This window comes from Glycine max, chromosome 6 (genome assembly GCF_000004515.6).
Source record: "Glycine max cultivar Williams 82 chromosome 6, Glycine_max_v4.0, whole genome shotgun sequence".
In the NCBI taxonomy this organism is placed as follows: domain Eukaryota; kingdom Viridiplantae; phylum Streptophyta; class Magnoliopsida; order Fabales; family Fabaceae; genus Glycine; species Glycine max.
In genome coordinates this window covers 20736481-20764372 of record NC_038242.2, presented here as the reverse complement: position 1 = coordinate 20764372, position 27892 = coordinate 20736481, and the positions used below count along the sequence as shown (strand labels likewise).

The 27892-nt window shown below is 31.5% G+C and overlaps 2 protein-coding genes across 4 annotated transcripts; both read right to left on the bottom strand.

Moving 5' to 3' along the window:
• Nucleotides 1-179: 179 nt before the first annotated feature.
• On the bottom strand, nucleotides 180-3084 carry LOC100800665 (glucan endo-1,3-beta-glucosidase 8). The gene is made up of 2 exons (XM_003528220.5): nucleotides 2639-3084; nucleotides 180-1436 (listed from the first exon to the last, which is right to left on the bottom strand). Exons 1-2 carry the CDS (start codon nucleotides 2971-2973, stop codon nucleotides 320-322), a joined length of 1452 nt encoding a protein of 483 aa, XP_003528268.1. The 5' UTR covers nucleotides 2974-3084; the 3' UTR covers nucleotides 180-319.
• Nucleotides 3085-20232: 17148 nt separating this feature from the next.
• On the bottom strand, nucleotides 20233-27014 carry LOC100780852 (protein DENND6A). 3 transcript variants are annotated; one of them, XM_006581994.4, is made up of 4 exons: nucleotides 26772-27014; nucleotides 24903-26491; nucleotides 24551-24743; nucleotides 20233-21011 (listed from the first exon to the last, which is right to left on the bottom strand). In XM_006581994.4, the coding sequence occupies exons 2-4, from the start codon at nucleotides 26438-26440 to the stop codon at nucleotides 20790-20792; spliced, it is 1953 nt and encodes a 650-aa protein (XP_006582057.1). In that variant the 5' UTR covers nucleotides 26441-26491; nucleotides 26772-27014; the 3' UTR covers nucleotides 20233-20789. The 3 variants fall into 3 exon arrangements, 2 of the variants coding, with proteins under 2 accessions (XP_006582057.1, XP_014632113.1); XM_014776627.3 differs by having other exon boundaries at nucleotides 20233-21005; nucleotides 24903-27014; XR_001388709.2 differs by having other exon boundaries at nucleotides 20870-21005; nucleotides 24551-24703; nucleotides 24903-27014.
• Nucleotides 27015-27892: the final 878 nt, after the last annotated feature.

Below are 27892 nucleotides of genomic sequence, written 5' to 3'. Positions count from 1 at the left end.
GTTGGTATGAGTTTTAAGTTAATTATTATAAAAATCAATAAATTTATTTTATATGTTGATTTATGATTAAATAATATTATAAAATTATTTTACGTCTATATCTTATTGTCTCTTAATTTAAGAGGAGATTAGGATAAAAGTAAAATATACTGATAAGAATGAAAAGCAATGTTGTCCAAAACTGTCTACTTAAAGTCCCGGGGTTCTTCAAAATGGAATATAATGAAATTTACATGACAGGCAGCTCCTAAAACTAACAGAAAAACTGAATCTGTCAGAACACATTCTAAAATACTCCACCATTGCCTAAATCTTTCAGCTATAGCAAAAACATGACAAAAATATACACCCTCAATGCTTTCTTAAGGATTTCTGAAAGCCCTCCATGAAGAAGCAAAGAAGAACTACTAGAAATCATTACAGGGAATTGGCATCCATTTTGTGATGGATCCTTATGTGTTATGACAGCCAAACCAGAGAAGTCACAGTCCCAATTCTGTTGGTTGTTTACTTGATAATACATATTGAAGGCATAAGATGCATTCCCTTGGACACTAAGATTATTACAAGTAGAGCCATAACCAAGGGAAGTACAATCAGAAAAGGTACAAGCATAGTCAATGCTACCAGCCAAATCATCCAACTTAGTAACATCTGGATTCAAAATACACCACCTCTTTTCCATGTACTTGATATCTTCCACTGGGACAAGACCCTTTTCCTTATGTTGACCAATTAAGTCTAATTCATACTTTGGCTTGCCATCAAACTCAAAAATACCCCAATGCCTCTCGAAGTTACCAGGAGCAACACTTTTAGTGTCCTCATCAATGAGGCTGAATAGAAACAAGTCAACTGTGCCATTCCTTTTAGGGGTACCCTTGCCACTAAGAGCATGTTTAAGCAAACCCAAGTTGAATCTTTTTGCATTCTTAGCATTAGCATTCTTGTCACCATCAGTTGGCCACCCAATTTCTCCAATCATAACCTTCATGTCAGGGTATCCTGCCTTGTCTAAAGCCCACAGAAGTGTGTCAAGATTTGCATCAAACACATTGGTGTAAAGTGCCTTACCATCCCTTAGAGGCTTGTTGTTTCCATCAAAAAATGCAAAATCAAAAGGGAAATCTTGGTTGCCATAGAGACTAAGAAAAGGGTAGATATTCACTGTGAAAGGTGCATTGTTTGCATATAAGAATTGGATTATTTCGACGGTGAGGTCTCGCACTTCCGGCCTGAAGTCACCGGTCGATGGCACCGGATTTGAATCGGGCGAATAGTAAATGTCAGCATTGAATGGAACAGTGATTTTGATCTTTGAACCCAACCCGGCCTTATTAAGTGATGTTTGTATGTTCTTGAGGGCTGGCAGAGTTTTCTTTGCAAAGGAGCCATTATATGCTTTAAGGAAAGGCTCATTACCCACTGCAACATACCTGCAAAGTTAACATATATTACAAGAATGTAGCAGAGTGAGGAACAGTTAAAGCATAGATTTTAACATACAACAAAAGCTATTATACATGACCAACGAGAAGGTGAAAGGAAAAACTAGCATAAGGAATGCTGTTATTCTAATTCCTTAATTGAACCACCAAAATCAGCCAGAGGCATATCCAATCGAAACATTTTACTGAACATGCCTTAGAAAAAGCACGGTATCAACTATCAAGTGTCAAACTCCTCTTCCATCCATAACTTTGAGAATAAAAGTGAAAAAAAAGAGTTAGAAATATATTCTCTGTCAGTCCTTTAACGTAATATGGTTAAAATTTACTGAAAATACAAAATCATGAGTGAGAATCAATAAATAAGACGTGAGACCCATAAAATTTTATAATGTTCAATAAATTTCACTTAATAAAAAGGAGTGTCTTCAAAAGTGTGTATATTATTTGCATTTCCCTAAGTGAAAAAAGAACAAAATTTAGATGCAGTTGCTTGAGTGCTTTTAATATTGTTCTCTAATGATAGTAAGAGTTTCATTTAGATAATCAACTTAATAAAAGGTATATACTAAATATCAATGCAGGTTCCTACAATAAACCTTCAATTCGGATTATGGAACCAAACTATTACTTAGGAAAATTTCATCTAAGCTCTGTTAAAAAAATTAACACATTAATTCCCACAAAGTGAATGAACAATACTTGTATGAAAATGAAACGCGGTCAAGAATTTGATGAAGAAAAAATGAAAGATTACCATAATCCTTGATTTAAAGTAAAACTTAAATATGTTTTTTTATCTTTAATAAATATTTATTTTTTTAGATTTGCTTTTTACTAAATTTTTGCTTTATATTGAATTCTTAATAAAATAATAATTTTATTTTTAATCCTTAAAATTTTTTTTTAGTTCTAGATAAATTAGCAAATTATTTGGACTAAAACAAATTTTGTTAATTTATGAACAAACAAACATAAAATTTACTAATTTATTAAGAACTAAAAAAACATATCAAGAAAAAAAATAATTATTATTTTATTAAAAATTTATTGTAAAACAAAAATTTATTAAAAAAATAAACATAAAAATTAAATATTTATTACGAATAAAAAAATATTTTAAGTATTAAGTCCAAAGTAAAACAATAGAACAATCTGAAATAATGTACATAGCTATAGCAGCACTTAACTTGATTTTGACACCAGTGAAGTAACTGGTGACATTATCATTCACCCAAGAATCTGCAGCCTTAGGACTATTGCTTATCTTGTCCAACATGTTGTTAGGTATGGCCACCATGACTTCGATATCGGTCCCCATCAGAGCCGTCATAATGAACTCGTCTGCATCAAACAGCTTCAGTTTTCTGAACCCGTTTTCCTTCAGCATCTTCACCACCTTCTCGGGTTGAAGCTGGTGCGTCGCCATGGTTCCCCAGTTCACACCAACCCAAGCATAGCCACTGGAAACCGCAGTTGAGAGCACAAGAAGGAATGCCACTTGGTGCAAGAAATTTGGAGCCATTTTTTTGGCTGGCTTTTGTGAAGGTTCAAGAATGATGGTGACAGAACAGAACAAAACAGAACCCCAAATGGAAGAAAATGAAACGAGAATGTGTGATTGTAGGGAGCAGAATTTATATAACTCTGGTTCTGTTAGGTGTGTTTCAGTGCCTTCGTGGAGAAAAAAAAAAGGAGTTTTATTTTATGGTTTAAATACATTTTGGTTCTTTAGTTTTTTTTTTTTTTTCATTTTCATCATTGTAAAAAAAAAAATTAATCAATGTAATTATTTTTTTTTCATTCTTAAAATGTTTTAAATAATCTGTGGAAGATGAAATTCTCTAAGCCATTCTTTATAGTTTTTACTTTTTGATACCAGTGGAAAAAATGTCTGAACAAGAATACTAAAATTAATAACTTTTTTATAAACAAATTTTAGAAAGATGAAAATTAAATTGACTTATTGTTTAATATCAAAAGCTAACTTGAAAAAGAATTTATTAGTTTGGTTTACCGAAAGCGTGAATCAATTAAGAGCGTTGAATGGTCGATAATACCAACCTCTGTTTCCAAAAGGCACCCTCGTCCTTGCTTCTATGCTGATATTGTCTTGTAATTAGAGTTGTAGCAAAATCACTACACCACCAAACATGTACTTAATCATTGGTTTAGAGTTTTGTGATAGAAAATATTTATAATCTATATAAAAATTAGTTTTGTTATTGCATTAAGATATTCACTATAATAATAATAATAATAATAATAATTAGTTTTATTGTATATATGTCCAATTAAATGTCTTCCCTGTGATCACACTAAATTTCTTACATCACAGGTAATTGCAGAAAGAGAAATTTTTAATTCAAAGTTCATAAAACCACAGGGGAGTTTAGCGTAGTAGTAAGCCCAGGGAGATCAGATTAGCAGGTGCTGTTACAAGTTGAATTTGTAATTTTGGCCTCAACTATGCAATTTTCTGAAATGATATCCAAGTTGGCTTATTCACACAAACTACTTTACCTTTCCTTATAACTTTAACCAGTATTCCTAATAAAATATGGTTTCAAATCTTTCTCAAAGCAACATTAATCAACAACTTCTTTTTTGAAGAGAATTAATCAACAATTTGAGGCATTTAACTATAACATGAATAAAAGACAACCTTCAATTAATACAATGCTTAATTATAAATCGAATCCATAAAAATATGAAAATATTTCAGTTAATTTAAATTGAGTTGAGCCAATATGTCTTAATTTTTTTGGTTGTATATTTATAAGACTCAAATTTAAATATTAAGATTAATTGATTAAACTTGACTCTCGACGATGTATATTTTGATTCTTACATTGATAAAAAAAATGTAGCAAAATGTAATATTTGATGTGAATTACAGAATCACCTAAATCATAAGTCTTTGAATCTAAGTTGCATCCAAAATCATTAATTAGACTGAGGATATGTTACAAAAGTCATTTATAATACAGGTTAATTAAACTCTTTATCACTTAAATCAACAAATGTTGATTGAACCTTGAAAAAAAAAATCCGTTGACTGAAAATGACAAAATTTACCTTTTAATATTGTTCTCTACAACTAAAAAAAAAAGCATTGTTTTCTACTCAAAATTAGAATTTATCTTAAATAACTAATGCCAACTTTTAATGCAGATCAGTAATAAAAGTCTAATTTTAATTAGAAAACTAATATTAACCATACCTAAAAAAAATTACATCTAGATTTTAAGTTGAAAAGTGCAGGATTTTGCAAAATGACTTTGAACTTGACAACTGTCCTTCATTTATTGACCTTCATTAAAGCTTGTTCAAATTTCGGTTTACCAATTATACATTATGAAAACTCATTTATTGACCATTATAAATATAGTACAAGTTTATCTAGCAATAACTTCAAAAGCTCCATTTAAACAATTATATGGACAACAAAACACAAAACGAACAAGCTGTAACACAATCATAATTGCTATTTGTTAATCACACTTAAACAAAAGAATAGCTAGGCAAACTAAAATCACCAACAATCACGGACAACTAACACCTACCATTTGGTAAACAATAAATAATCTTGCATTTTTATTCAATAAATAAACACTTAAAATTTTTTCCTGAATTTGAATAAATAAATTCACTAAGGTAATGTTGTCATATTTATATCGGTCATCGACTCGATTAAGATACTAAGTTACTAAATCATGCATCAACCCAATGAATCACTAATTGACTCCCATGATTCAACCTATATTAAAAAATTCTAAATAATTTCATAACCTGCAAACATGTATACTTAAAGTTTATCAAAATTCAAGACAAGTTTTGAATTTGTTTAAAAATCTTGAACAACATATTTTTTTCAAAATTCAACATACATTGGTAAACATAATCTAAATCATTTATATATTAAAACTATCACCCTTCTATATATATATATATATATATATATATATATATATATATATATATATATATATATATATATATATATATATATATATGTATGTATATACTCTTACTTTTTTGTATGTGTGTTAGCAAGCTATAACAATGGTGTGTACCTTAGCAAATGCTAGTGGGATTTGTTAATGTACACATACTTATTTTTTTTAAAATATGAGTGCATTAGTAACTAGAGATTGTCTTAAAATATATCAATGGTATAGCTTGTTAATGCTCTCATACTTAAAAACACGACTGTGTACATTAGCAAATCTCTCTCTCTCTCTCTCTCTCTCTCTCTCTCTATATATATATATATATATATATATATATATATATATATATATATATATATATATATATAATTGCATAACCCATTGGGTCAAGGCTGAGCCGTACCGATTCACATTGGGTCAAATGTGTGCCCAATCCAAATGGTGGTTTGAGCCAATTTGGTGCCCCAGTTCTCGGTTCAATGGGTCGACCTGATTGGTCCAAATCAAATTTGATAACTATGCTCTAAGGTCGGCTAGCAATGGGAGTTTGGTTAGTTTAGATAGAATGAAGTCTTAAATTCAAATCTCATTGTCTTCATTGAAAAAAAACAGGAATTTTTTTCCTATTTTCATAAATACAAAGTATCATTCTATTTGTTACTTGAAAATGAAAACCATGTGAGAATCTAAATATCCTTATTTGTCACGATCTTGATATATTGCCTCAAAGAGGATTCCTCAAAAACCCTTGGTGAACTATTTTCAATTCAGTAAAGCAAATAGCTTAATAATATCCTCCAAACAAGAAAGTAAAACAACCAATTTTTGAATCAAGGCAAATCAATTGTAAGAAGGTGATATAAGAAAATGAGCTAATCACCAATTCTCATGATTCTAGGCTTCAAGCAATTGTTAAAGTTTCCAAGTATGAAGTAGGCAACAAAACCATCGATCAAACCACCAATGAAAATGATTTCGCTTGCAATCACTAGTCTTAGAAGCAACGTGAATAGGATTGGGATTGTAGTTGAAAAGAATCCCTTAGAACACGTTCTAAAAATCGTGAGCCACCCTCTTAGGAGGTTACTCATTCTTGTGGTGAGAAGAGGAGGAGGTGAGTCCTTCAAACCCAATGTGTCATGAAACTAACACTAACATTGCGAAAGAAAACTTGAGGGTTGTTGCAAAGGATTCAAGAATCGAGCTCAAAGATCATGAATTGAATAATAAGAAAGGTTATTGGGTAGTAATAATGAGTGACACTGAAAATCCATCTATGGAGAAAATGGGAACCAAAAGTATGAAAGAATTGAATAAAAAGAGTTCTAACCGATATTTTTCTTGGGAAAAAATGCAAAAGAAAATAAAGTAAAAGAAAAAATTTAAAACAACCACAAAAAAAAAATCTAAGGTGAGTATTATCTTTGTAATGTCATGCTATGAATCATGGTTGAGCAAAAGAGAGAAGTGGAGAAAAAAAAATTGAAAAATAGAAGTATATATTGAAATGAGAATGATTGATTACATCAACATGTTTAACATAGCTTATATGAAAAAAAAAATAAGAAACTAATTGTTGTGCAGTGGTCATGGATTGTTAGATGCTAAAGCATAGTGGAATCAGGGACCGGTACGGTATAAGGATGATATTATAAATTTATATTGTGTTTTATTCTTTATAAACTGATGTAATGGTAGGAAAAAAGGTGTTCAAAAACACACATTGCGGAATAAAAGGATCTATTTTGTATTTAAATTATATTATTAACAGATGACATATTAAAAGGTGTAACTATTGATGAGCTCTTGAAGCATAAAAAAATATTCTTCAATAGTGTGAAGACTCTACTATATCCACACCGAGACTAACCTCTATTCGTCAACAACTTTGACAAGTGGAAAAATAAGAACAGACAAGTGATATTCAAATTTATTCAATGTACAACTTAAGGCTCTATTTATAACACGTTAAGGATACCAAATTTCTGATCAAATCAAAATCATTATTGATAGTATTCTTTTCTAAACTATATTATTTCTTGTTACCTTTTATTGCTAACCATTTAGCAATTAAAACTGAAATAATAATTGACCAAGTCAAACTTGTATCTAGCCGCTTTTTCAACCCAAATTCCAAATACAAAATCATACATGTTTGTTTCTCTTCTTTCACCAAATCTTTCATATTATTTATACTTTCAGTGCTAGCAAAAATATAATAATATTCCACCTTTCAAAATCATTTAATCATTTGATCATATTAAATTCTCTAATTTAATTAATCATCAAATATTAAAATAATTTCTTTAACAGAGATTAGAACACTCGTTTGTGTGTGACCCCATAGGTTCAATATCAAGCTAGTAATATATTAATCAAATTAATATACTAATCAAGGTAGGCGTCTAGCAATGCTCCTTAACATCCGAATAGCATGAAGTAACATTTTACTTTCAAGAACCATTAGAAGAGTAGTGTAATAATTTGTTTTATCTTTACAGCTCTGGGTTAACTCTAGAGTATGGTATTACTGTCAAACCCTTTTGAGTTAACTCATAATGACTTAAGAAACTCATTTCTTCTTTCATTTCATTTTCCTGGCCAGGATATAATTTTATTCATAGAGCTCAAACTCATTACCAAGAGTTGATGGATTCCTTCTTGATTAATCATTAATTCTATAGGTATTTAATCATATCCAATATCCATTCAACAAGTGCTCTAAAGCATTAGGTGTCCGGAATCAAAATACAACAAATAATCTGTTAATTACTATGACAATCTGAGGTCAAAGAAAACTATTATACATCTTCCTGAGAATTTTCTATTGACAGTTTATGGTAAATTTTAACCATTAGAAAATTTCAATTAAGCTAGTTCAATGACCACATCAACATGTGACTCATCTATATATACAACAACAACAACAACGCCTTATCCCACTAGGTGGGGTCGACTACATGGATCAACTTCCGCCATAATGTTCTATCAAGTACCATACTTCTATCCAAATCATTAAGTTCGAGATCCTTTTTGATAACCTCTCTTATAGTCTTTTTGGGTCTTCCTCTTCCTCGAATTGTTTGTCTTCTCTCCATCTGGTCTACTCTCCTCACTACAGAGTCTACCGGTCTTCTCTCTACATGCCCAAACCACCTAAGTCTATTTTCCACCATCTTCTCTACAATAGGCGCTACTTCAACCCTCTCTCTAATAGCTTCGTTTCTAATTTTATCCTGTCGAGTCTTACCACACATCCACCGCAACATCCTCATCTCCGCTACACCTACTTTATTCTCATGTTGGCTCTTGACCGCCCAACATTCTGTTCCGTACAAAATCGCCGGTCTTACCGCAGTCCGATAAAACTTCCCCTTTAGCTTGATCGGTACCTTTGCATCACATAACACGCCCGATGCTTTTCTCCATTTCATCCATCCTGCTTGAATGCGATGATTCACATCCCCTTCAATTTCCCCATCATCCTATATTACAGACCCAAGATATTTAAACCGTGTGACTTGAGGGATAATATGATCTCCTATTTTCACCTCTGAGTTAGAAACCCTCCTTCTTTTGTTGAACTTACATTCCATATACTCATCTATATATGCAAATTAATAAATGAGATCTATTAATATTTATCCAATAAATATTATCACATATATATTAATCTATCTGGATTATTGATATCCTATTTACAATAATTCTATGATCAATAACGGTTTAGATTAAAATTAGAACAAACTTGTTTCTCATTATCATAATCTCTATTATAATAGCAAGTCTTTAATTTTAATCAAGGACATTATCAAATGGATCATTGAATCAAATATTGAAATATGACAATGAAAATAAAATAATACTTTATTATTAAAATTAGAATTGATTACATGATAACTTGGATTGTGGGCATACAAATTTATTCCCAACAATCTCCCACTTGTCTAGAGCCAATCATTCATGAACTTCATTCCTAATTCCCATTTGTGCTTGTCAAACTCTTTTATGCCAAGCGCTTTGGTGAAGGGATCTGCTGCATTCTCCTTTCCATCTACCTTTTCAATCTTAACGTCACCACGTTCTATTATCTCTCTAATCAAGTGATACCTTCGCAAAATATGTTTGGACTTCTGGTGTGATCTTGGTTCCTTTGCTTGAGCAATAGCCCCATTATTGTCGCACAATAGTGGGACTGACTCTTCTATTGAAGGAACCACACCAAGTTCAAATATGAACTTTTTCATCCAAACAACTTCTTTAGCGGCTTCACTTGCCGCTATATATTCTGCTTCTGTAGTTGAATCTGCTACCGTAGCTTGCTTGAAACTTTTCCAACTTACTGCACCACCATTTAAAGTGAAAACATATCCTGAAATGGATTTGCTATCATCTTTGTCTGATGCAAAGCTTGCATCAGTATAAGCCTTTAGTTTCAATTCAGAGTCTCCATAAATGAGGAATTGGTCTTTAGTTCTTCTTAAGTACTTAAGTATGATCTTAACCACTTTCCAATGTTCCTCACTAGGGTTTGCTTGATATCGACTAGTTACACCTAGTGCATAAGCGACATCAAGACATGTACAAGTCATGGTGTACATGATAGCTCCCACTACACTAGCATATGGTACCCTACTCATGCGTTCTCTTTCTTCAGGAGTTGTTGGACAATTCTCCCTACTAAGAGTAATTCCAACACCTACAGGCAAATAGCCTCATTTGGAATTATCCATGTTATATCTCTTTAAGATAGTATCAATGTACATAGATTGGGAGAGTCCAAGCAACCTTTTAGATCTATCTCTATAAATCTTTATACCTAGAATATAGAATGCTTCTCCCAAATCCTTCATGGAGAATTGTTCTGATAGCCAAATCTTTGTGCCTTGCAATGTTGGTATGTCTTTTCCAATTAGTAATATGTCATCTACATATAACACTAAGAAAATAATTGCACTTCCGCTGACCTTTTTGTAAACACATGGCTCTTCCTCACATTTAACAAACTCGAACTTTTCGATTGTCTTATTAAAATGAATGTTCTGTAGACGCAAAGATATTTTGATGTTTTGATGATGTCAAAGGATCACGCGCTTCTCAAGTTTTATTCAAGACAAGAATCCAAGAAATTCAAGATAATCTCTAGAGTCTTAGGAAGGAAATTCCAAGTTGAAATAGCAAGAGGTTTGGCCAATGAATTTAAGTTAAAATGTTTTTACAAGAGATTTACTCTCTGGTAATCGATTATCAGAGGATGTAATTGATTACCAGTGGCCAAAATGCTTCCTGAAATGCTTTTAAAATGTTTTTGAATACTTTTGGAAACATGTAATCGATTACACAAGTCTTGTAATCGATTACCAGTAGTTGAAACTATTTATAACAACTATTAGAAATTTGAATTCAAATTTTACAATATGTAATCGATTACACTTGAATGGTAATCGATTACCAGCAGTTATTGAACGTTTTATAACAGTCAGAATTCAAATCTTAAAGCCTGTAATCGATTACACAAGTCTTGTAATCGATTACCAGAAGAGATTTTCAAAAATAATTTCCAAGAGTCACATCTGTTCAAATGGTTTTTTAATGGCCATCAAAGGTCTATATATGTGTGACTTGGAACACAAATTTTTTTAGAGTTTTTTTTGAACAAAAAGTCTTATCCTCTCAAAAACAAAATTGTCTTATCCTCTAAAACATTCCTTGGCCAAAACACTTGCAATTCAATAAGGAATTATTTGAGTGCTTCATTGTATAATCTATCTCTTTCAAGAGAGATTTCTTCTTCTCTTCTTCATACTTCTGAAAAGGGGTTAAGAGACCGATGATCTCTTGTTGTAAAGAAATCTGAACACAAAGGAAGGGTTTTCCTTGTGTGTTTCAGAAGTTGTAAAGGATTTGCAAGATAGTGGAACTCCCAAGAGGGTTGCTTGGGGACTGGACGTAGGCAACGGACTTTGCCGAACCAGTATAAAAATTGTGTTTGCACTTTCTCTTCCCTTAAAACTCTTTTATTTATTGTTTCTTTACATTTACATTCAGATTGTTTAATTTGAATCATCATTTAGAAATTCATCTTTAAGGGAACTTGGAACTTGCATTATAATCAAAGTAGAATTTTTAATTGGGGAAATAGTTTGTAATATCTTAATTCAACCCCCCATTCTTAAGATATTTGAGGCCATTTGTCTAACATGTTCCAACTTCTAGAAGCTTGTTTCAATCTATATATAGATCGTTGCAACTTGCAACTTCATTACAACCAGCCAATGATGTGAATCCTTCAAGTTGTGTCATGTACACTTCCTCTTTCAACTCATCATTAAGGAAAGTTGTTTTTACATCCATTTGCCATATCTCATAATCATAGTATGCTGCTATGGCAAGTAGAATCCAAATTGATTTGAGCATTGCCACAGGATAAAATGTTTCGTCATAATATATTCCTTCCTGTTGATGATATCCTTTAGCAACAAGGCGAACTTTATAGGTCTTGACCTTTCCATTTGCTCCAATCTTTTTCTTGTAAACCCATTTACAACCAATTGGTTTTATATCCTTTGAGGCTTCAACTAAAGTCCATACTTTGTTGATCTTCATTGATTCTATTTCAGATTCCATGGCTTTTTGCCATTTGTTGCAATTCGAGCTTCTCATGGCCTCTTCATAGCTCTTAGGGTCATCATCATTATGATAAACCTCATTTGACATGTCATCTTGCACCATTAAGTTTAATTTATTAGGCACACGATGCATTTGAGTAGATCTTCTAAGAGATTCTTATGTTGGGTTCAAAGGTTGTTGCAATTGTTCGAAGATTGGTTCATTAACTTCTTCTTAAACAACGGCTTGTTCTTGAACAATAGCTGGTTCTTGAGCCATAATCGTTTGAGTTGAAGAGCTTTGTCCTAATTTCAAAACATCAAAGAAAGGCCTCTCAGTTTCCATCTCATATTCTTGAGTTATGTTATCATTGGTGACTTAAGTCTCATCAAGTTCAATTTTTTTACCATGGTTTCCTTCTACAAGAAACTCTCTTTCCAAAAAGGTTGCTCATCTTGCCACAAACACTTTATGGTTAGAAGGTTGGTAGAAATAATATCCGATTGTTTCTTTAGGATAACCAATGAATCTACACTTATCAGACCTTGCCTCAAGTTTATCTGTTTGCAATCTTTTAACATAAGTAGGGCAACCCCAGACCTTGATGTGTTTAAGACTTGGTTTCTTTCCTTTCCATATCTCATATGGAGTTGTAGAGACTGCTTTTGTAGGAACTTTATTTAGCAAGTAGGTTGCTGCTTCTAAAGCATATCCCCATAAGTTTAATGGAAGATCGATGAACCCCATCATGGATCTAATCATATCTAGTAAGGTTCGGTTTCTTCTTTCAGATACACCATTGTGTTGTGGTGTTCCCGGAGGTGTCCACTGAGAGAGAATCCCATTCTCCTTTAGATAGTCAATAAATTTATCACTAAGATATTCTCCTCCTCTATCAGATCTAAGCATTTTGATACTCTTACCAGTTTTCTTTTCAACTTCACTATGAAATCTTTTAAACATTTCAAATGATTCAGATTTATGTTTCATAAGATACAAAGATCCATATCTAGACAGATCATTAGTGAAGGTGATAAAATAAGAATATCCTCATTTGGCTTGAATCTTCACGGGCCCATAAACATCTGTATGAATTAGTCCCAATAACTCAGAAGCTCTTTCTCCACTTCCAATAAATGGAGATTTAGTCATTTTTCCTTTGAGACAAGATTCACAAGTTTCATATGATTCATAATCATAATTATCAAGGTAACCTTCCTTGTGCAACTTGTTAATTCTTTTCTCGCCAATGTGACCTAGCCTACAATGCCAAAGATGTATTTTATTTACTTGATTATCTCTTTTTCTTTTGAAACTAGAAGAAACATGCATAATCGAGTTATGATTCACATCGAGTAAGACATAAATGTCGCGTTGGAGATAACCATTCACATATAAATCATCATCATGATAAATTGAGCAAATGTTATTATTAAAGATAATGTAAAAACCTCGCTAGTCCAACATGGAAATTAAAATAATGTTTGAAATAAATTTCGGAACATAATAGCAATCTTCCAATACTAGTACTTTTCCAGTAGGCATTATTAAAGAAATTGATCCTAAAGCTAAGGTGGCAAAATTTGTTTCATTCCCTACTTGTAGATTTATTTCTCCTTTCTTCAACCATCTAGTTATTTGTAGTCCCTGCAACATATTGCAAATATTAAAACTACTGCCTGTATCTAATACCCACATTGAAGAATTAGTGACACTAAAAGAAATCATGAAAACATTTTTCATTAATGTCTTACCTTGTTTCTTGTTTTTCAAAGAATCAAGATACTTCTTGCAATTTCTTTTCCAGTGACCTTTCTCCTTACAAAAGAAACATTCAGCATCAGTTTAGTCAATCTTGTTCCTTTTGTTCTTGGGTTTGGTCATACCACCCTTAGGTTCAAGATGCTTCCTTTTTGGTACTTTGCCTTTCTTCTTGGAGCTCTTGCCAACTACCATGACAGTTCCTTTCTTTTTCTCAGAAGCAATTTGATTCTCATAATCAATTAGCAGATTAAGCATCTCATGCAAGTCACAACTCATCTTATTCATGTTGAAATTCACAATAAATTGTGAAAATGAATCAAAAAGTGATTGTAGAATCAAATCTTGAGAAAGCTCTTTCCCAAGAGTGCACCCCAAGTTCTCAAGTTGTTCTATGAGATCAATCATCTTAAGAACATGGGGTCCAACCTTTTCATTTGCAACAAGTGAGGATCTACACAGGGCCTTAGATAACTAAAATCTAATCGTCCAAGTTTGACCACCGTACATCTTCTTAAGATGTTCGACAATCTCATAAAGCCTCTTAAGAAATTGTGAGCGAGCCACTTGGTTATCAAGTCATTTCTCATACACATTCTAAGACAATGTATCATATACATTTTCAAATCAAAATAAGAAATATCATACCACATAAGTTCCTAATTGTCAGGCCAATTTTATTGATATCAATAAATTAATTTTAATAATTCCCTAGGTTGTCTAGGCACTCAGTATATAATTAATTTCAAAACCATGCATCTTATGCGATAAAAAAAAAGTGCACAAAATTGCACAAAAATAATTATTAATTATAAGTCTTCTGTTCGTCAGGTCGTTCCTTATTATTAATCATTAAAAAAATTACATCATATGTCTCAATTTATCTTTTTTCTATAAGTCCCCTGATAATCAGTATAAGATAAATCAGATGACAAACCTATTTATCATTTAGATATATAACAATTATATAATTACACACATAGCATATAAAAAAAATTTCTCTCAAATAATTGAATGAGATACAGTGCTTGAAGCGCATACCTCTTTGATATCACATATCCTAATGCAACGTCTTTCCATTAAATTAATATCCAGCAATTTGAAAATAAAAGAATTAATAACAAATTGCTCAAAATTGAAGGAAAGGTTTAATCTTTTAAAAGGAATCCAAATAAAATAAAAAAATTTGTATTCTCCTTTATAAAGATATCAACGTATATGATATGGAACACCTCCAGCAAATCAAACACCGTATTAACAACCAATTGCAAACATTCCACCGATTCAAAACAACATCCACGTAACAAGATTACAAATTGCACAAAAAAAATTAATTTGATTTGACAATGTAATCATGCAATCATAACAAGCAGCATTACGTGTAAGTAAATAAAAATTGAAACTTTTTCAAAATTTTGTTAAATATAATTTAAATACAAAAGAGTCATGGCTCTGATACTAATTGTAGGAAAAAGGGTGTTCAAAAACACACATTGCGGAATAAAAGGATCTATTTTGTATTTAAATTATATTATAAACAAATATCATATTAGAAAGTGTACCTGTCGATGAGCTCTTGAAGCATAGAAAATTATTCTTCAATAGTGTGAAGACTCTACCTGTATCCACATACCAAGAATAACCTCTATTCGTCAACAACTTTGAAAAGTATAAAAATAAGAATAAAAAAGTGATATTCAAATTTATTCAACGTGCAGCCTAAGGCTCTATCTATAAAACGTTAAGGATACCAAATTTCTCATCAAATCAAAATCATTATTGATAGTATCCTTTTCTAAACTATATTATTTCTTGTTACCTTTTATTGCTAACCATTTAGCAATTAAAACTGAAATAATAATTGACCAAGTCAAATTTGTATCTAGCCGTCTGTTCAACCCAAATTCCAAATACAAAATCATACATGTTTGTTTCTCTTCTTTCACCAAATCTTTCATATTATTTATATTTTTAGTGCTAGCAAAAATATAATAATATTTCACCTTTTAAAATCAATTAATCATTTGATCATATTAAATTCTCTAATTTAATTAATCATCAAATATTAAAATAATTTCTTTAACAAAGATTAGAACACTCGTTTGTGTGTGACCCCCGTAAGTTCAATACCAAGCTAGTAATATATTAATCAAATTAATATACTAATCAAGGTAGGCGTCTAGCAATGCTCCTTAACATCCGAATAGCATGAAGTAACATTTTACTTTCAAGAACCATTAGAAGAGTAGTGTAATAATTTGTTTTATCTTTACAGCTCTGGGTTAACTCTAGAGTATGGTATGACTGTCAAACCTTTTTGAGTTAACTCATAATGACTTAAGAAACTCATTTTTTCTTTCATTTCATTTTCCTGGCCAGGATATAATTTTATTCATAGAGCTCAAACTCATTACCAAGAGTTGATGGATTCCTTCTTGATTAATCATTAATTCTATAGGTATTTAATCATATACAATATCCATTTAACAAGTGCTTTAAAGCATTAGGTGTCCAGAATCAAAATACAACAAATAATCTGTTAATTACTATGATAATCTTAGGTCAAAGAAAGCTATGATACCTCTTCTTGAGAATTTTCTATTGACAGTTTATGGTAAATTTTAACCATTAGAAAATTTCAATTGAGTCAATTTAATGATCACATCAACATGTGACTCATCTATATATGCAAATTAATAAATGAGATCTATTAATATTTATCCAATAAATATTATCACATATATATTAATCTATCCGAATTATTGATATCCTACTTACAATAATCATATGATCAAGAACGGTTTAGATTAAAATTAGAACAAACTTGTTTCTCATTATCATAATCTCTATTATAATAGCAAGTCTTTAATTTTAATCAAGGACATTATCAAATGGACCATTTAATCAAATAGTGAAATATGACAATGAAAATAAAATAATACTTTATTATTAAAATTAGAATTGATTATATGATAACTTGGATCGTGGACATACAAATTTATTCCCAGCAATAATTTCATTTGTCAATCTAATTTGTCAATATGAGTAATAAAAATTGTTGTTTTGCTCTCAATGATGTATGTATACTTATCGAATCTCTCATTAAATGTCGTGTTCATGTGTGTTTATTCTAATTTTAGAATTTCAGTTGTTATTGTTAAAACTAATTGACTACAAACTATTTATACCTAATTATATGTCTAATGAGTAATTTACTCCTTTTTAAACACCTTTAAGGAAAAGAGCATTTTTACCCTTATAAACAATTGAACTTAATAGGTACCGATGGTTAACACCAATCGAGAGAATTCATGATCCTATCCCTCTTTGTGTAAGTGCAAGATTGCACAAGACTTCTCCGCGGAGAGAGCATTTACTACTTAATGGCCAGAATAGAACTAAAGGGGGTGAGGGGACAAGGTGAAATCACCAACTTCAGTTTCCATCTTAAGTTAACGTGTACACCATTGTTTATCGTTGCCTTATTCCTTTAAAGATCCCTATAAACCATAACTTTTAGTGTAAAGGGCGTCAAGGACTCCATTTAGCGTTCCAAAAGAGCATTTCCCTGAGAAAAATAAATAGTATCTTCGAAGCAAGTGCTATGCTCACATGGCTAGGTGTTACTTTTTCTTTTTGGTCGTCAGATTATGTATGACCATTTATATTTATAGATTAGGGTAAACCCAAGATAGAATAACTAAAATTTATATTTTAGGTTCACTAAAAAAATATTTATTATTAGTATTTATAAAATAAAAAGGTCTCATATATTGATAAAAATACTAAATGTTAGTAAAAAAAGCTCAACATATTTAAAACAAAAAATTTATTTTAAAATTTTTCTTAGGTCTCACTTATATATCGTTGAATCGGTCCTGTTATAGTTTTCCAATTTTCTATTGCTTGGGCCCTAGGGTATCCATTAAACATGAATATAATCATTTATTTTTTAGTTTAACCTACATGTATTCTCCAATGAAACAATCTTATTTGAGTAGAGAAAGTTTATTTTGAACTACAAAATTCACTTTCCAAGTGAGTTTAACTATTTATGTTCACATCACTTAAAATTTTGAATAAGATTAGTTTAATTTCTGTATAAAGATTTCTCATATGAAGGCGTTTGAAATCTTCTATGAAACGTTCTAACGTAGAAAGTGATTTAAAAAGAAAATAACAAAGAAATCACGGACCAGATAGATATTTGAGTTTTTCATCTTGAATCGTTCAATGCACTTTGGAAGGAATACAACACTCAACATGCATATTTAGAGGCTAGGATTTTGTTTCATTGGGAATTTGGGATAATACAACTTTCCAAAATCAGGAACCGTTTTCCATTATCAATGAAGGAATACTATTTGGGATGCAATGGTGACCTTTGTTTTGGAGGTTTTGATTAAGCTAAAACCTAGTCCACTTGTACTGAATAATCTTATCACCCCTCTTTATTCTTTCTTTAATTATATTTGATCACTTTGCACGCCATTAAATCAAAACTATTCATTTTCATGCATAGATTCATGTATTATTTATTAGGAACGATCGTAAAAGACTAATCGTTGCATTTGCAAAGACGTATTCACAATTGGCTGAATGAATGCCCAAGCAACATACATTTCTTTCAACGTTAATATCAAGGTAGAAACAACACCACAATCCTGGCTAAATTATTTAATGTCTTTCATATATAATAGTCACAAAAACTCCTCTAGCTTTTCCTTATTTTACCTGTGCTAGATGAGCATGGTAGAGCTGATAACTCCTCAATATCCTAATTTTGTCATTAAATGTATGTTGAGTTCTTGATATCTTTTTAAGTTGAAACCACAAGTATCTTGTACGAAAGATATTCAAAAGCATCTAAGATTTAATAATATAGTAAGACTTCTAGCATAAGTTTTTTTTTATAGTGAATTATGATGACTTTATTACCAAAATTTATGGGCTTATCAAAATATTTCTATTTCTTTTTGCGATATCTGTTTACTAATACAAAATTTATTGCTAATTTAAGATTTAGTATTATTTAAAATTTTGAAATTGGCGTTGATAGATATGTAATGTGGGAATCAACACTTGCATCAACCCTACCCTAATACACATCATAGTGTATTTTGTAGATTTCAGCCGAATGGCTTACTACTGTGTAAAAGCATACCTAGTACGTTTGCAGACAATTGCTTTCTATACCTCTATAGTTGCTTCCTGCACCTAATCCGAAATGTAAAAATACATTATGGATTAATCTTTCTAAAATATAAGCTTTACATTCTGGAAAGACCCCGATTAGGTGTTCCAAAAGTTTAAAAAGGTGTATGAAGCAATCATGGAGATGCATGAAGCAATTGTCACGGTGAACCCTTGCTAGGAGTAAAAAACTTACATAAAAAATGTGACAAATCAAAAGCATTTTTATATCACCGTACCGATAATTCAAACATGCTATCATCTAGTTTATAACAGAAAAAAAAAAAATGCTACCAATCTCTATTTAACCAGGTGTTCAAACTTCTCCAGTTATATTTGATTTCTTGGACCAAATATGATTTTTCAACGATATAAATATATGTTTGGATAACCTTTCAAATTACGATAGATCATAGTGAGATGAATCAACCTTAATTTAATCAAATTTATATGTTTGGATTGTTTTTAAAATCATGATAGAATCAATTTTGATGCAAGAAAAATTATGATAGAGTTGAAGCAAGTAGGAGTAATTTTTACTTCTACCAAAATCAATTATACTTTGATTTAGACTAATTTATTCTCATTTCAATACCCTCAGGCATATATATGTTTATCATTTATTGATTGATTTAAAAATACAATTAAATATGTCAAAATAAAAAATATAGTTAAAAGTTTTTTATATTTATTTAATGTTAAATGCATTTTATCTAATTTACACTCACACACATACCCTTAATAGTATGATAAATCACATTAAAATAGATTTTATCCAATTAACCCTCACAACAATACCTTTCATACATATATTTATTATTTATTTATTGATTAAAAATACAGTAAAATACGTCAAAATAAAAAAAATATAAAAGTGGTTATATTCATTTAATTTTAAATGCACTTTATCTAATTCACCCTCACACTCATACTCTTAACATGTTAAATCATACTAAAATAAAATAAAATTTATTTATTCTCTTTTGTTACACTCATACCCATAAGCTATTTTTTATTATGCCTATTTAATTTTAATTATATATGTATATATAAAAACTAACTATAATAAAAAAAATGTATATAAATATTAAAACCTCAATCAAATTTGATTCAAAGTATTCAAACAACATTTTCTTAAAAAATCACTTTTCTAATATATATTATTCAAATAAAAATCATGTTACTTTATAATCAATTCTCAATTCTATGAAATTAATTTCATTCAAAATCAATTTTATCACCACCAATACAAACACACACAAAGTAAATTGTTGAACGATATCCAACAAATATAAACCAATATTAAAGAATGTTACATTTGTTGGTAGCAATTCTCCTGCAAAATATTACTCGGTCTAGATAAAATACAATGTAAATGAATTCGGGCCTCAAAGAAGCATTTTTTTTATATAAAAAATATGGAATTGTAGACCACATGGGAGATCACACTACTGAAAGCTAATACAGTTAATAATTTACAGCTTGATCTTTTCAGAACAGAAACAACAGGAAGCCTCAATTTCCGCCCAAAGAAAGGCAATTAAAAGAATCCTCATAAATTTAACACCAAAAGGACTTTCCATCCACGTTTGCTAAGAGAGAAATTATAAGCCACACCGGCTGCTAGAAGTGTATTATTGATCAACATTAATTGCGGTTTACTGTGCAGCGGTTTACTTGAAAAGGCTTTTAAGATGTGCACCAAAGAGTCTTACCCCACATGACTAGTCATGAATCAGAGAACTTCTCTCAATCAGATGGAAGTAGTCCAAGAATTAATTTGTCCTTCAGAAGCACAAGAAGATCCGGTTTCATGTTTTTAACGTTACTGGGGTGATGTAGAAGACGCAACCGCAACTTGTATGAGCGGATGCCCTGGAAGTTTTGGTGACTCAGGACTTGGTTGAAGAAGGGATGCCCTTTCAGGGTTTGAAAGCATAAGTTGTTGCATGTCCTTGGAAAGCACACTGAAAACGGCCCAAAGGTCTCCCTTTAGTTTCTGAGAGGTAGCCATCGAATCAATGCCACTCTTTCCAGATTGCTGCAGCTGCATTTAAGTTAAATAAAAACACTGAACATGAATTTTACAGCATAAACAATTCTATGATTAGGTTGTAATGCCCTCTAGCACATTATGCAACAAATATTTATGTGCTGTGCTGCCTTGCACATGACACAGTATACTACAGAACCAAACATCAATTTTCCTTTATTCAAAAGTAACATGATGAAAACGTGTGGAAGGCTTTAGATATGGTGTAAAATTTCATCCTAATTAACCCTAAGCCTCACGGTGTCCAACATACAATCTCTTTCTGATTAACAGATAGCCCGAATCACACATGGAATCACCTAGAAAAATATTTCGACAATGTCAAGAAAAAAAAAAAAAAACAGGTATACAACAGAACATTTGCCAACTATGAAGCTTTTCTCAATCATTCTTAAAACAATTAAACAAGTTGGTGTCTGAACATTTCATTTCCTCTTTCTCATTGCCTTGTAAAAAGTGTGCAATCTATCAATATGCGGATTGTTTTCTAGTCACACTATTCTTAGTGTGAGCTCCAAGGCCTTCAACTCTCAAAGCTACAGATCATTCTAATAACGTTTTACTGCTGATTCTTAATTCTGTTCTAGGAAGCTCTCAAAGCTACAGATCATTCTAATAACGTTTTACTGCTGATTCTTAATTCTGTTCTAGGAGCATATACACGTTGGAATAATATCTTAAACGAGTAAAGCCTTATTTGTGTGTGTGTGTGTGTATTTTGTAATTTCACCTTTAATATAATCTTATTAATCTAGTTTGATTGCTTATACATGATAAATTAATAGGTGAGTTATTGTAAATTTCACATATTTTTTTTATTCCTACTAATAAAAAATATATCTTATTAATTTAATGTATTTCTTATTTTGAATGAGGAATCATCTTAACAAAAAATAGAATAAAGTTTCTTAGGTCTATATAAAAGTAAATTACATATATGTTTATCAAGTTATTTTAATTAATTTTTTATTTTTTATAAGTTTATAAATTTATTTGATCAAAGAAAAGTGTTTGAGAAACAATTTTTTCTTATTGACTTATAAGATTTGTTTTTAAACATAACTTAAATTTACGATTACCATTTTTATTTTTATTTTCAATAAAATAATAAAATTTATCATTTTATCTAAAATTAAATTATTTATTTTGATAATACTCCTCCTTATCATTTTTTAACTAAAAAATTATTTATCGGATTGGCTTAAATATATTTTTCAAATTTATTTTTTATATTTGAAAAATAGACCGTTTTCATATTACTACCTAAAAATTCATTTTTTGTCAAATAATTACCTGAAAATATTTTACGTTTCAATTTACTACATGTCATTAGTCCCCTTTCGTTAAGTAATGACATGACAAACGAAGTGACACATTATCAAGCCTAATCACTAACACGTCATTGCCATGTCATTGAAGATGATGATCAGGCAATAAGGTGTGAGTGATAATGCGTGTTGACGTGGTACTCCATCTCTCGCGTCACCATTTAACGGAAGGGAACTAACGACATGTAGTAAATTAAAACAATTTTTTTTTTCAACAAATTATTTGACAAAAAATGAATTTTTAGGTAGTAATCTAAAAAGGACTATTTTTCAGATATGAAAAATATATTTAAGCCTAAAAACTTTTTAGGGTTGGTTCTAGGTTGCGGTTAGGGTCAAGTTCTTCTTTCTATCCTTTACTTGATTTCAAGACGATCCATTAGTAGATTCATATCATACAACTTGGTCAAGGGTACCAAATTTTGTGCTTTTAGCCTTAGCACATTACCACCTAGTAAACTCTATCTTTAGGCTTCACTAATTTTATGCCCATCATCTGCATAATAGTTTAACTAGTATATATGCATGTGCAAGTAGACATCTTATACAAAATACTGATCATGAACTGCAAGGACTCGTTTAAGCTTATGCACAAATTTTTATTCTGATTGAGAAGCCCAGCACCTAGGTATATTTTAACTGCACAGGCTTGAGCATACTAGCTTTCATCTAGGGTAGGACCATTCATGTACCTACCTATAATCATGCCAAGTACGTTATAAAACTCACTTAATACTGACTTGAGTTTCAGAGGAAGTACTAAGCAAAGTTTAAGTTTCACCTCGCACTGTGGCAGTGAAGGTTTTAAAACCAAAAGGCATGAACTATGGGCGAGTATGAAAACAGTTATTGTTTCATAGAGAAATGAAGCATTAAGGCTGGGCGTCTAACCACAATATATACTCATTCAACAAGACATCAATGAACTTATCACACTTAATGGATCAGAAGTGCAGTTAGAAAGAAAATCCATGTTAGTTTTGATTCTTAATATCCGAATTGAAGATAAATTACTTGGCGCAGACCACATGAGACTTTTGCCCCATAGTAACATCAGTAAAGTAATTGCCAGCATCAAGGTAGAAAGAAAAATTCAACTTATAAGGTGCATTTTCCCAAGGGAACAGATTAACATCAGAGCTGAGAAATGATCACTTTAAGCTTCCAACAGACAAATGGGATGGGAAAAATCATCTCCTTAGTCCTGACTAAAATGGTTCCATGAGGAAAGCAAACAATACACTCTTTCTAACACACATTTTACTATTTGTTAAAATTTATTGAAAACAATAAAATCGAGGGAGAGACTCTTTAAATAAGAAATGAGACCCAAAAAAATTTGTGATTTCTAATAAATTTCAACTAATAGTAGAATGTGTGTTCAAAAGAGTGTGTTGCTAGCATTCCTCATGGTTCCACAGATACAATAATGTTACAGTTTCTCTCAGCAAAAGGAACAGTCTGGTGAAGAAATGTAAAAGTCAACAGCTAAATTCAAGGGTATTTTCTCTTAACAGGACATCCAAGTAACAATAGCCAAAGTACTAGAATAATAATAAGCCAATTGCTTATTATAAGTTACATTAATTCAAAAGTCAGTTGTAATAATAAGTGAAAACTTATGTATCTTTTTTGTTTCTACATGTTTCACTAAATATGATCATTTGAGTTTTGTTTATATCACAGCTTCATGGTACTCAGAACCAAATGCAATGTTGATGACCCTCACTCATCCTTTAGTTAATTACTTAATGGGAAGTCTTGTGCAAATGATATTATCTACATTATCATACGATGAAGATACAGAATAAAAGGAAAAAAAAAATCAAAGAAAGCAAAAGAAAAAGAGAGTTCAAAAGTCTCTTCATTCTATATGTTTGGTCTGGTCCCCTTCACAATAAATTTTGCTTCCGCAACTATTCAGAACATAATCAAAGTAGACACCTCCATAATAAATAGTAAATAATAAAGTCCCAGTAATATAATATTCATAACCCAGGACGTATTATGGTAGGCATTAAGTCCTTTGCAAATGTGAATAACAAAAACATTATCACATCATTGATCCACATCATTAAGAATAATGAAAACAATAGCTAATGAAATATATATGCATACGGCATGCTTTATTCATGCTGGGCAAAGATAGAGCTTTGGTCAACCAACAGCATACAATTATTTGAGGATTCTAGGAAAGTTGATTACCTGTATTTCTCTGAGGAGAAGTCTTTCTATGACACTGAAGGAATCCACAATTTCCAATTCAGGCAGTCTAGAAATAAGCTGTTGTATGTCGGTTTTCATTCTTGCTAGTCTCCATAATCTATCTTGTTCTTGTTCAGCAACAGCACGCCTTCTCTGAAACCATGGCATAAAGTTGGGTCCATTCAGGAATCGCCTGATAGAGCATTCAAGCAAATCGTGTGAAGATCATAAATCTAATAAGAACTGCAAATTTATTGCAAGGTCATAATGTAAAATACTATATTACAGAGAGGTTGGTATTGATGACAAATGGCGGTACATGATCGATAAAAAGAGCAAACAAAATTGTTACCTGTATAAGTCAAGCCAGTTAGATTTCATTCGCTTTAATATAAACTTTCCTGGACCTCTTGCTGATAAACTTGAAAGAAATTCATCGGCATTGAATGGAGGTAGAGAAGGAGGATCTACATAAGGAGAAGATCCTTCTGATGGTGTTGAAGTCCTAAAGTATGGGCTAAAAGGAGCCAAAAAGTTTGTCATGAGCTCCAAGAAGTGTCTCCGTAATATCTCATTGTTCACAACAGACATTGACTCCTCAACTCTTGGTGACACCCCAGCATCTATAAGCCTATTTAAGATAGAAGTATCTGGCTTAGTTGTCGCAGAATATGTACTCCATATAGCTTCCTTATGTTCTGTCATCAGACAAAGAGGACCATCTCTCCGCATCCTAACCGCACTCAATAAACTTGAAGGAGAGAACTTCTTTAGTTGTTGAAACCCAATACCTTCTGGTCGGCCAGAAACTCTGCCAGTAGAAGACCTAGTTGTAAGGGCAAGCCTGTTTGAATTAGGAGAAGGACTTCCAACTGAGACAATGTGCGGGATGTTACGCAGTGCTTTGAGGAAGAACACGTTTGTCACCCCTAAAATCATCGGGGGGAAAGCTTCGCCTTCTTGCACTGAGTTTAAACGTGCAAACACTGGGTCATGAATGGTAAAATAAGGACGGAAATCAACACTGCAAAGCAATGGAGCGACCAAACTCACAAGACTAGCCACGGCCTCACAACATTGGGGAGGTGTGGGGGCAATGATGAGCATTGGTTCACCAATGAGTAACAACTCCCACAAAAGCCAAAGCTGCAATAGAATCCCTCGGAACGAACCAAAAATATCTGAATCATGAAAAAGACCTTGTGGGACAGGCTGACTATTAGGCAGAAAAGGTGCCACAGAAGAAGCACCCTCTTCAAAAGACACTCCACCTTCTACAGGAAAACTGTGAGCTGGTGGCAAATTCACTTTAAGGGTTGCATTTCCAATAGGAAGATCCATCACCTTACCAGGAACAGGAGCAGGCCATTTTGAAACATAAGCAGCAATATGCTCCAATGCTTTCTTACCAATGTCAAAAAACAAAGGACCTACAATTTGCAGCAAAGGTCTAAACACACTTGAATAAGGACTATAAGACAAAATGACCACGGACTTCTGCTCCCCACCACGCTTTAACCGCTCGTCATGTCTCTGCCTATTAAACACATAACCATACAAGAATTTAGAAGCATTGCTACTATCAGCAACACCCTTTTCATCTAAGGACTTCTTAAGGTGCCTGAGAATTCGGAAAAAGAAGATACAATCATGAATGCTGGATCGGTTCTGGTTTTGGTGCTGCGAAACGGAATCAGGAAAGGAACTATAAGCAATTTCAAGCTCCTCATCATGGGAAAAACACCCATGTGGATAACACTCTTCCACAAGCTGGCCCTGTTCAAGATCAAACCTTATAGCACAAAAGGCAACAACCCATTGTTGCAATGATTCTGAATCAACACTCGGACTCACTTCTGTTCTCACTGAAAACGAAGGAGACCTACTCATATCTTCCAAAAAAATCCTAACACAACAATTGCATACACCAACCCCAGTTTCCTGCTACAAAACCAGCATCATCACATTCATTGGCTAACCAGGCCTAATTTCTAAGAGAGACCCAAATGAAAAAGGTGGAATTTTGAGAATTGGGTTTTATTCTAAAACGCTAAAAGTGCAAGAATTTATGCTTAACTACTTCGTGTTACTTTGGGTAGCAAATTACAGGCTCCCGCACGATCCAGGGTTTGAGAGCGATGAAATTGAGAGTGGGGAAGGGAAAGAAAAAACAGAATGATTGATTTATTGAATGATTGATAAGGATCTGCGAAATGGGTACCTGAAAATGCGAAGGGTTGGCTCCAAATCCAATTCGAGAAATTGAAGGATATGAGCTACGGGAGAAGGAGAGAAATATCGTATATTTGGGAATTTATGAATAGAATTTGATAGAATTAGTTGGATTTACAGAAAGGACATGTCTGCTTCAAACTTTTTTTTTTATTGCTGTCTGCTTCAAACTTTCAATTCCAAAAAATCCAAGCTGCCTTTTGTTGGAAAAGCAAGTAGCTAAAAATTTGGAAACGCTTTTTCGTTTAGGAGAGAAAATTTAAAGTTTAGTCTTATATTAAATTAGAAGAAACACAGGCGTAATATTACATGTGTTAAATTTGATGTATATTAATGTGTATACGTAGTTATATATAATATATGTTGAATAAAATTTTATATAATATGTATATGTCGAAAATAAACATTTATATATTACATAATTAATTTTATATAATACAAAATGCATTCGATAAATTCTTAGGTATTTGTAATTTTATTGTTAAAGTGTTATTGTAATTCTTATATATGTGAGTGGTTGTATCATATATTTTTAATAAAAATAAATTAAAATTAATATACATGTCATATTATAAATTAAAAAAATTATAATTTCTCTTATAAGGATCACATGCTAGATTAAGAGATAATATATAATCTAGACAAGTATAAAAGTTATTTTAAAAAAAAGATAGCAAAAAAATTTGGGTGCTTAATTAACGAATTGGTAGATTTTTAAATGGGAGAATATGTAACTAACAAAAGATAAAATGGGATTGAAAAAAATTGTCAGAGATCAAAGCAGTTACAAAAAAATTATATCTTCTTTATCTATTGTTATAAATCATAGATAAATGGATTTATGACTAACTTACATATAGTAAATGTTGAGGATAGGGATAATTTGAACATGGGTGATATCTCTTTAACTATTTAATCTTATATTCTTTAATTATTTAAAACATAAAAGAGGTTTTGTTTTTTTTTTCATGGAAATTTATGCACAATGGTATTTTTCTAATATCTATTTTATGTTATATTGATTGATATTTACAGTTAAAACAATCGCTTGATATTTGCTAATTATTTGATTGAATTAAGTTATTTCTTCACATTTTAAATGGTGAATAA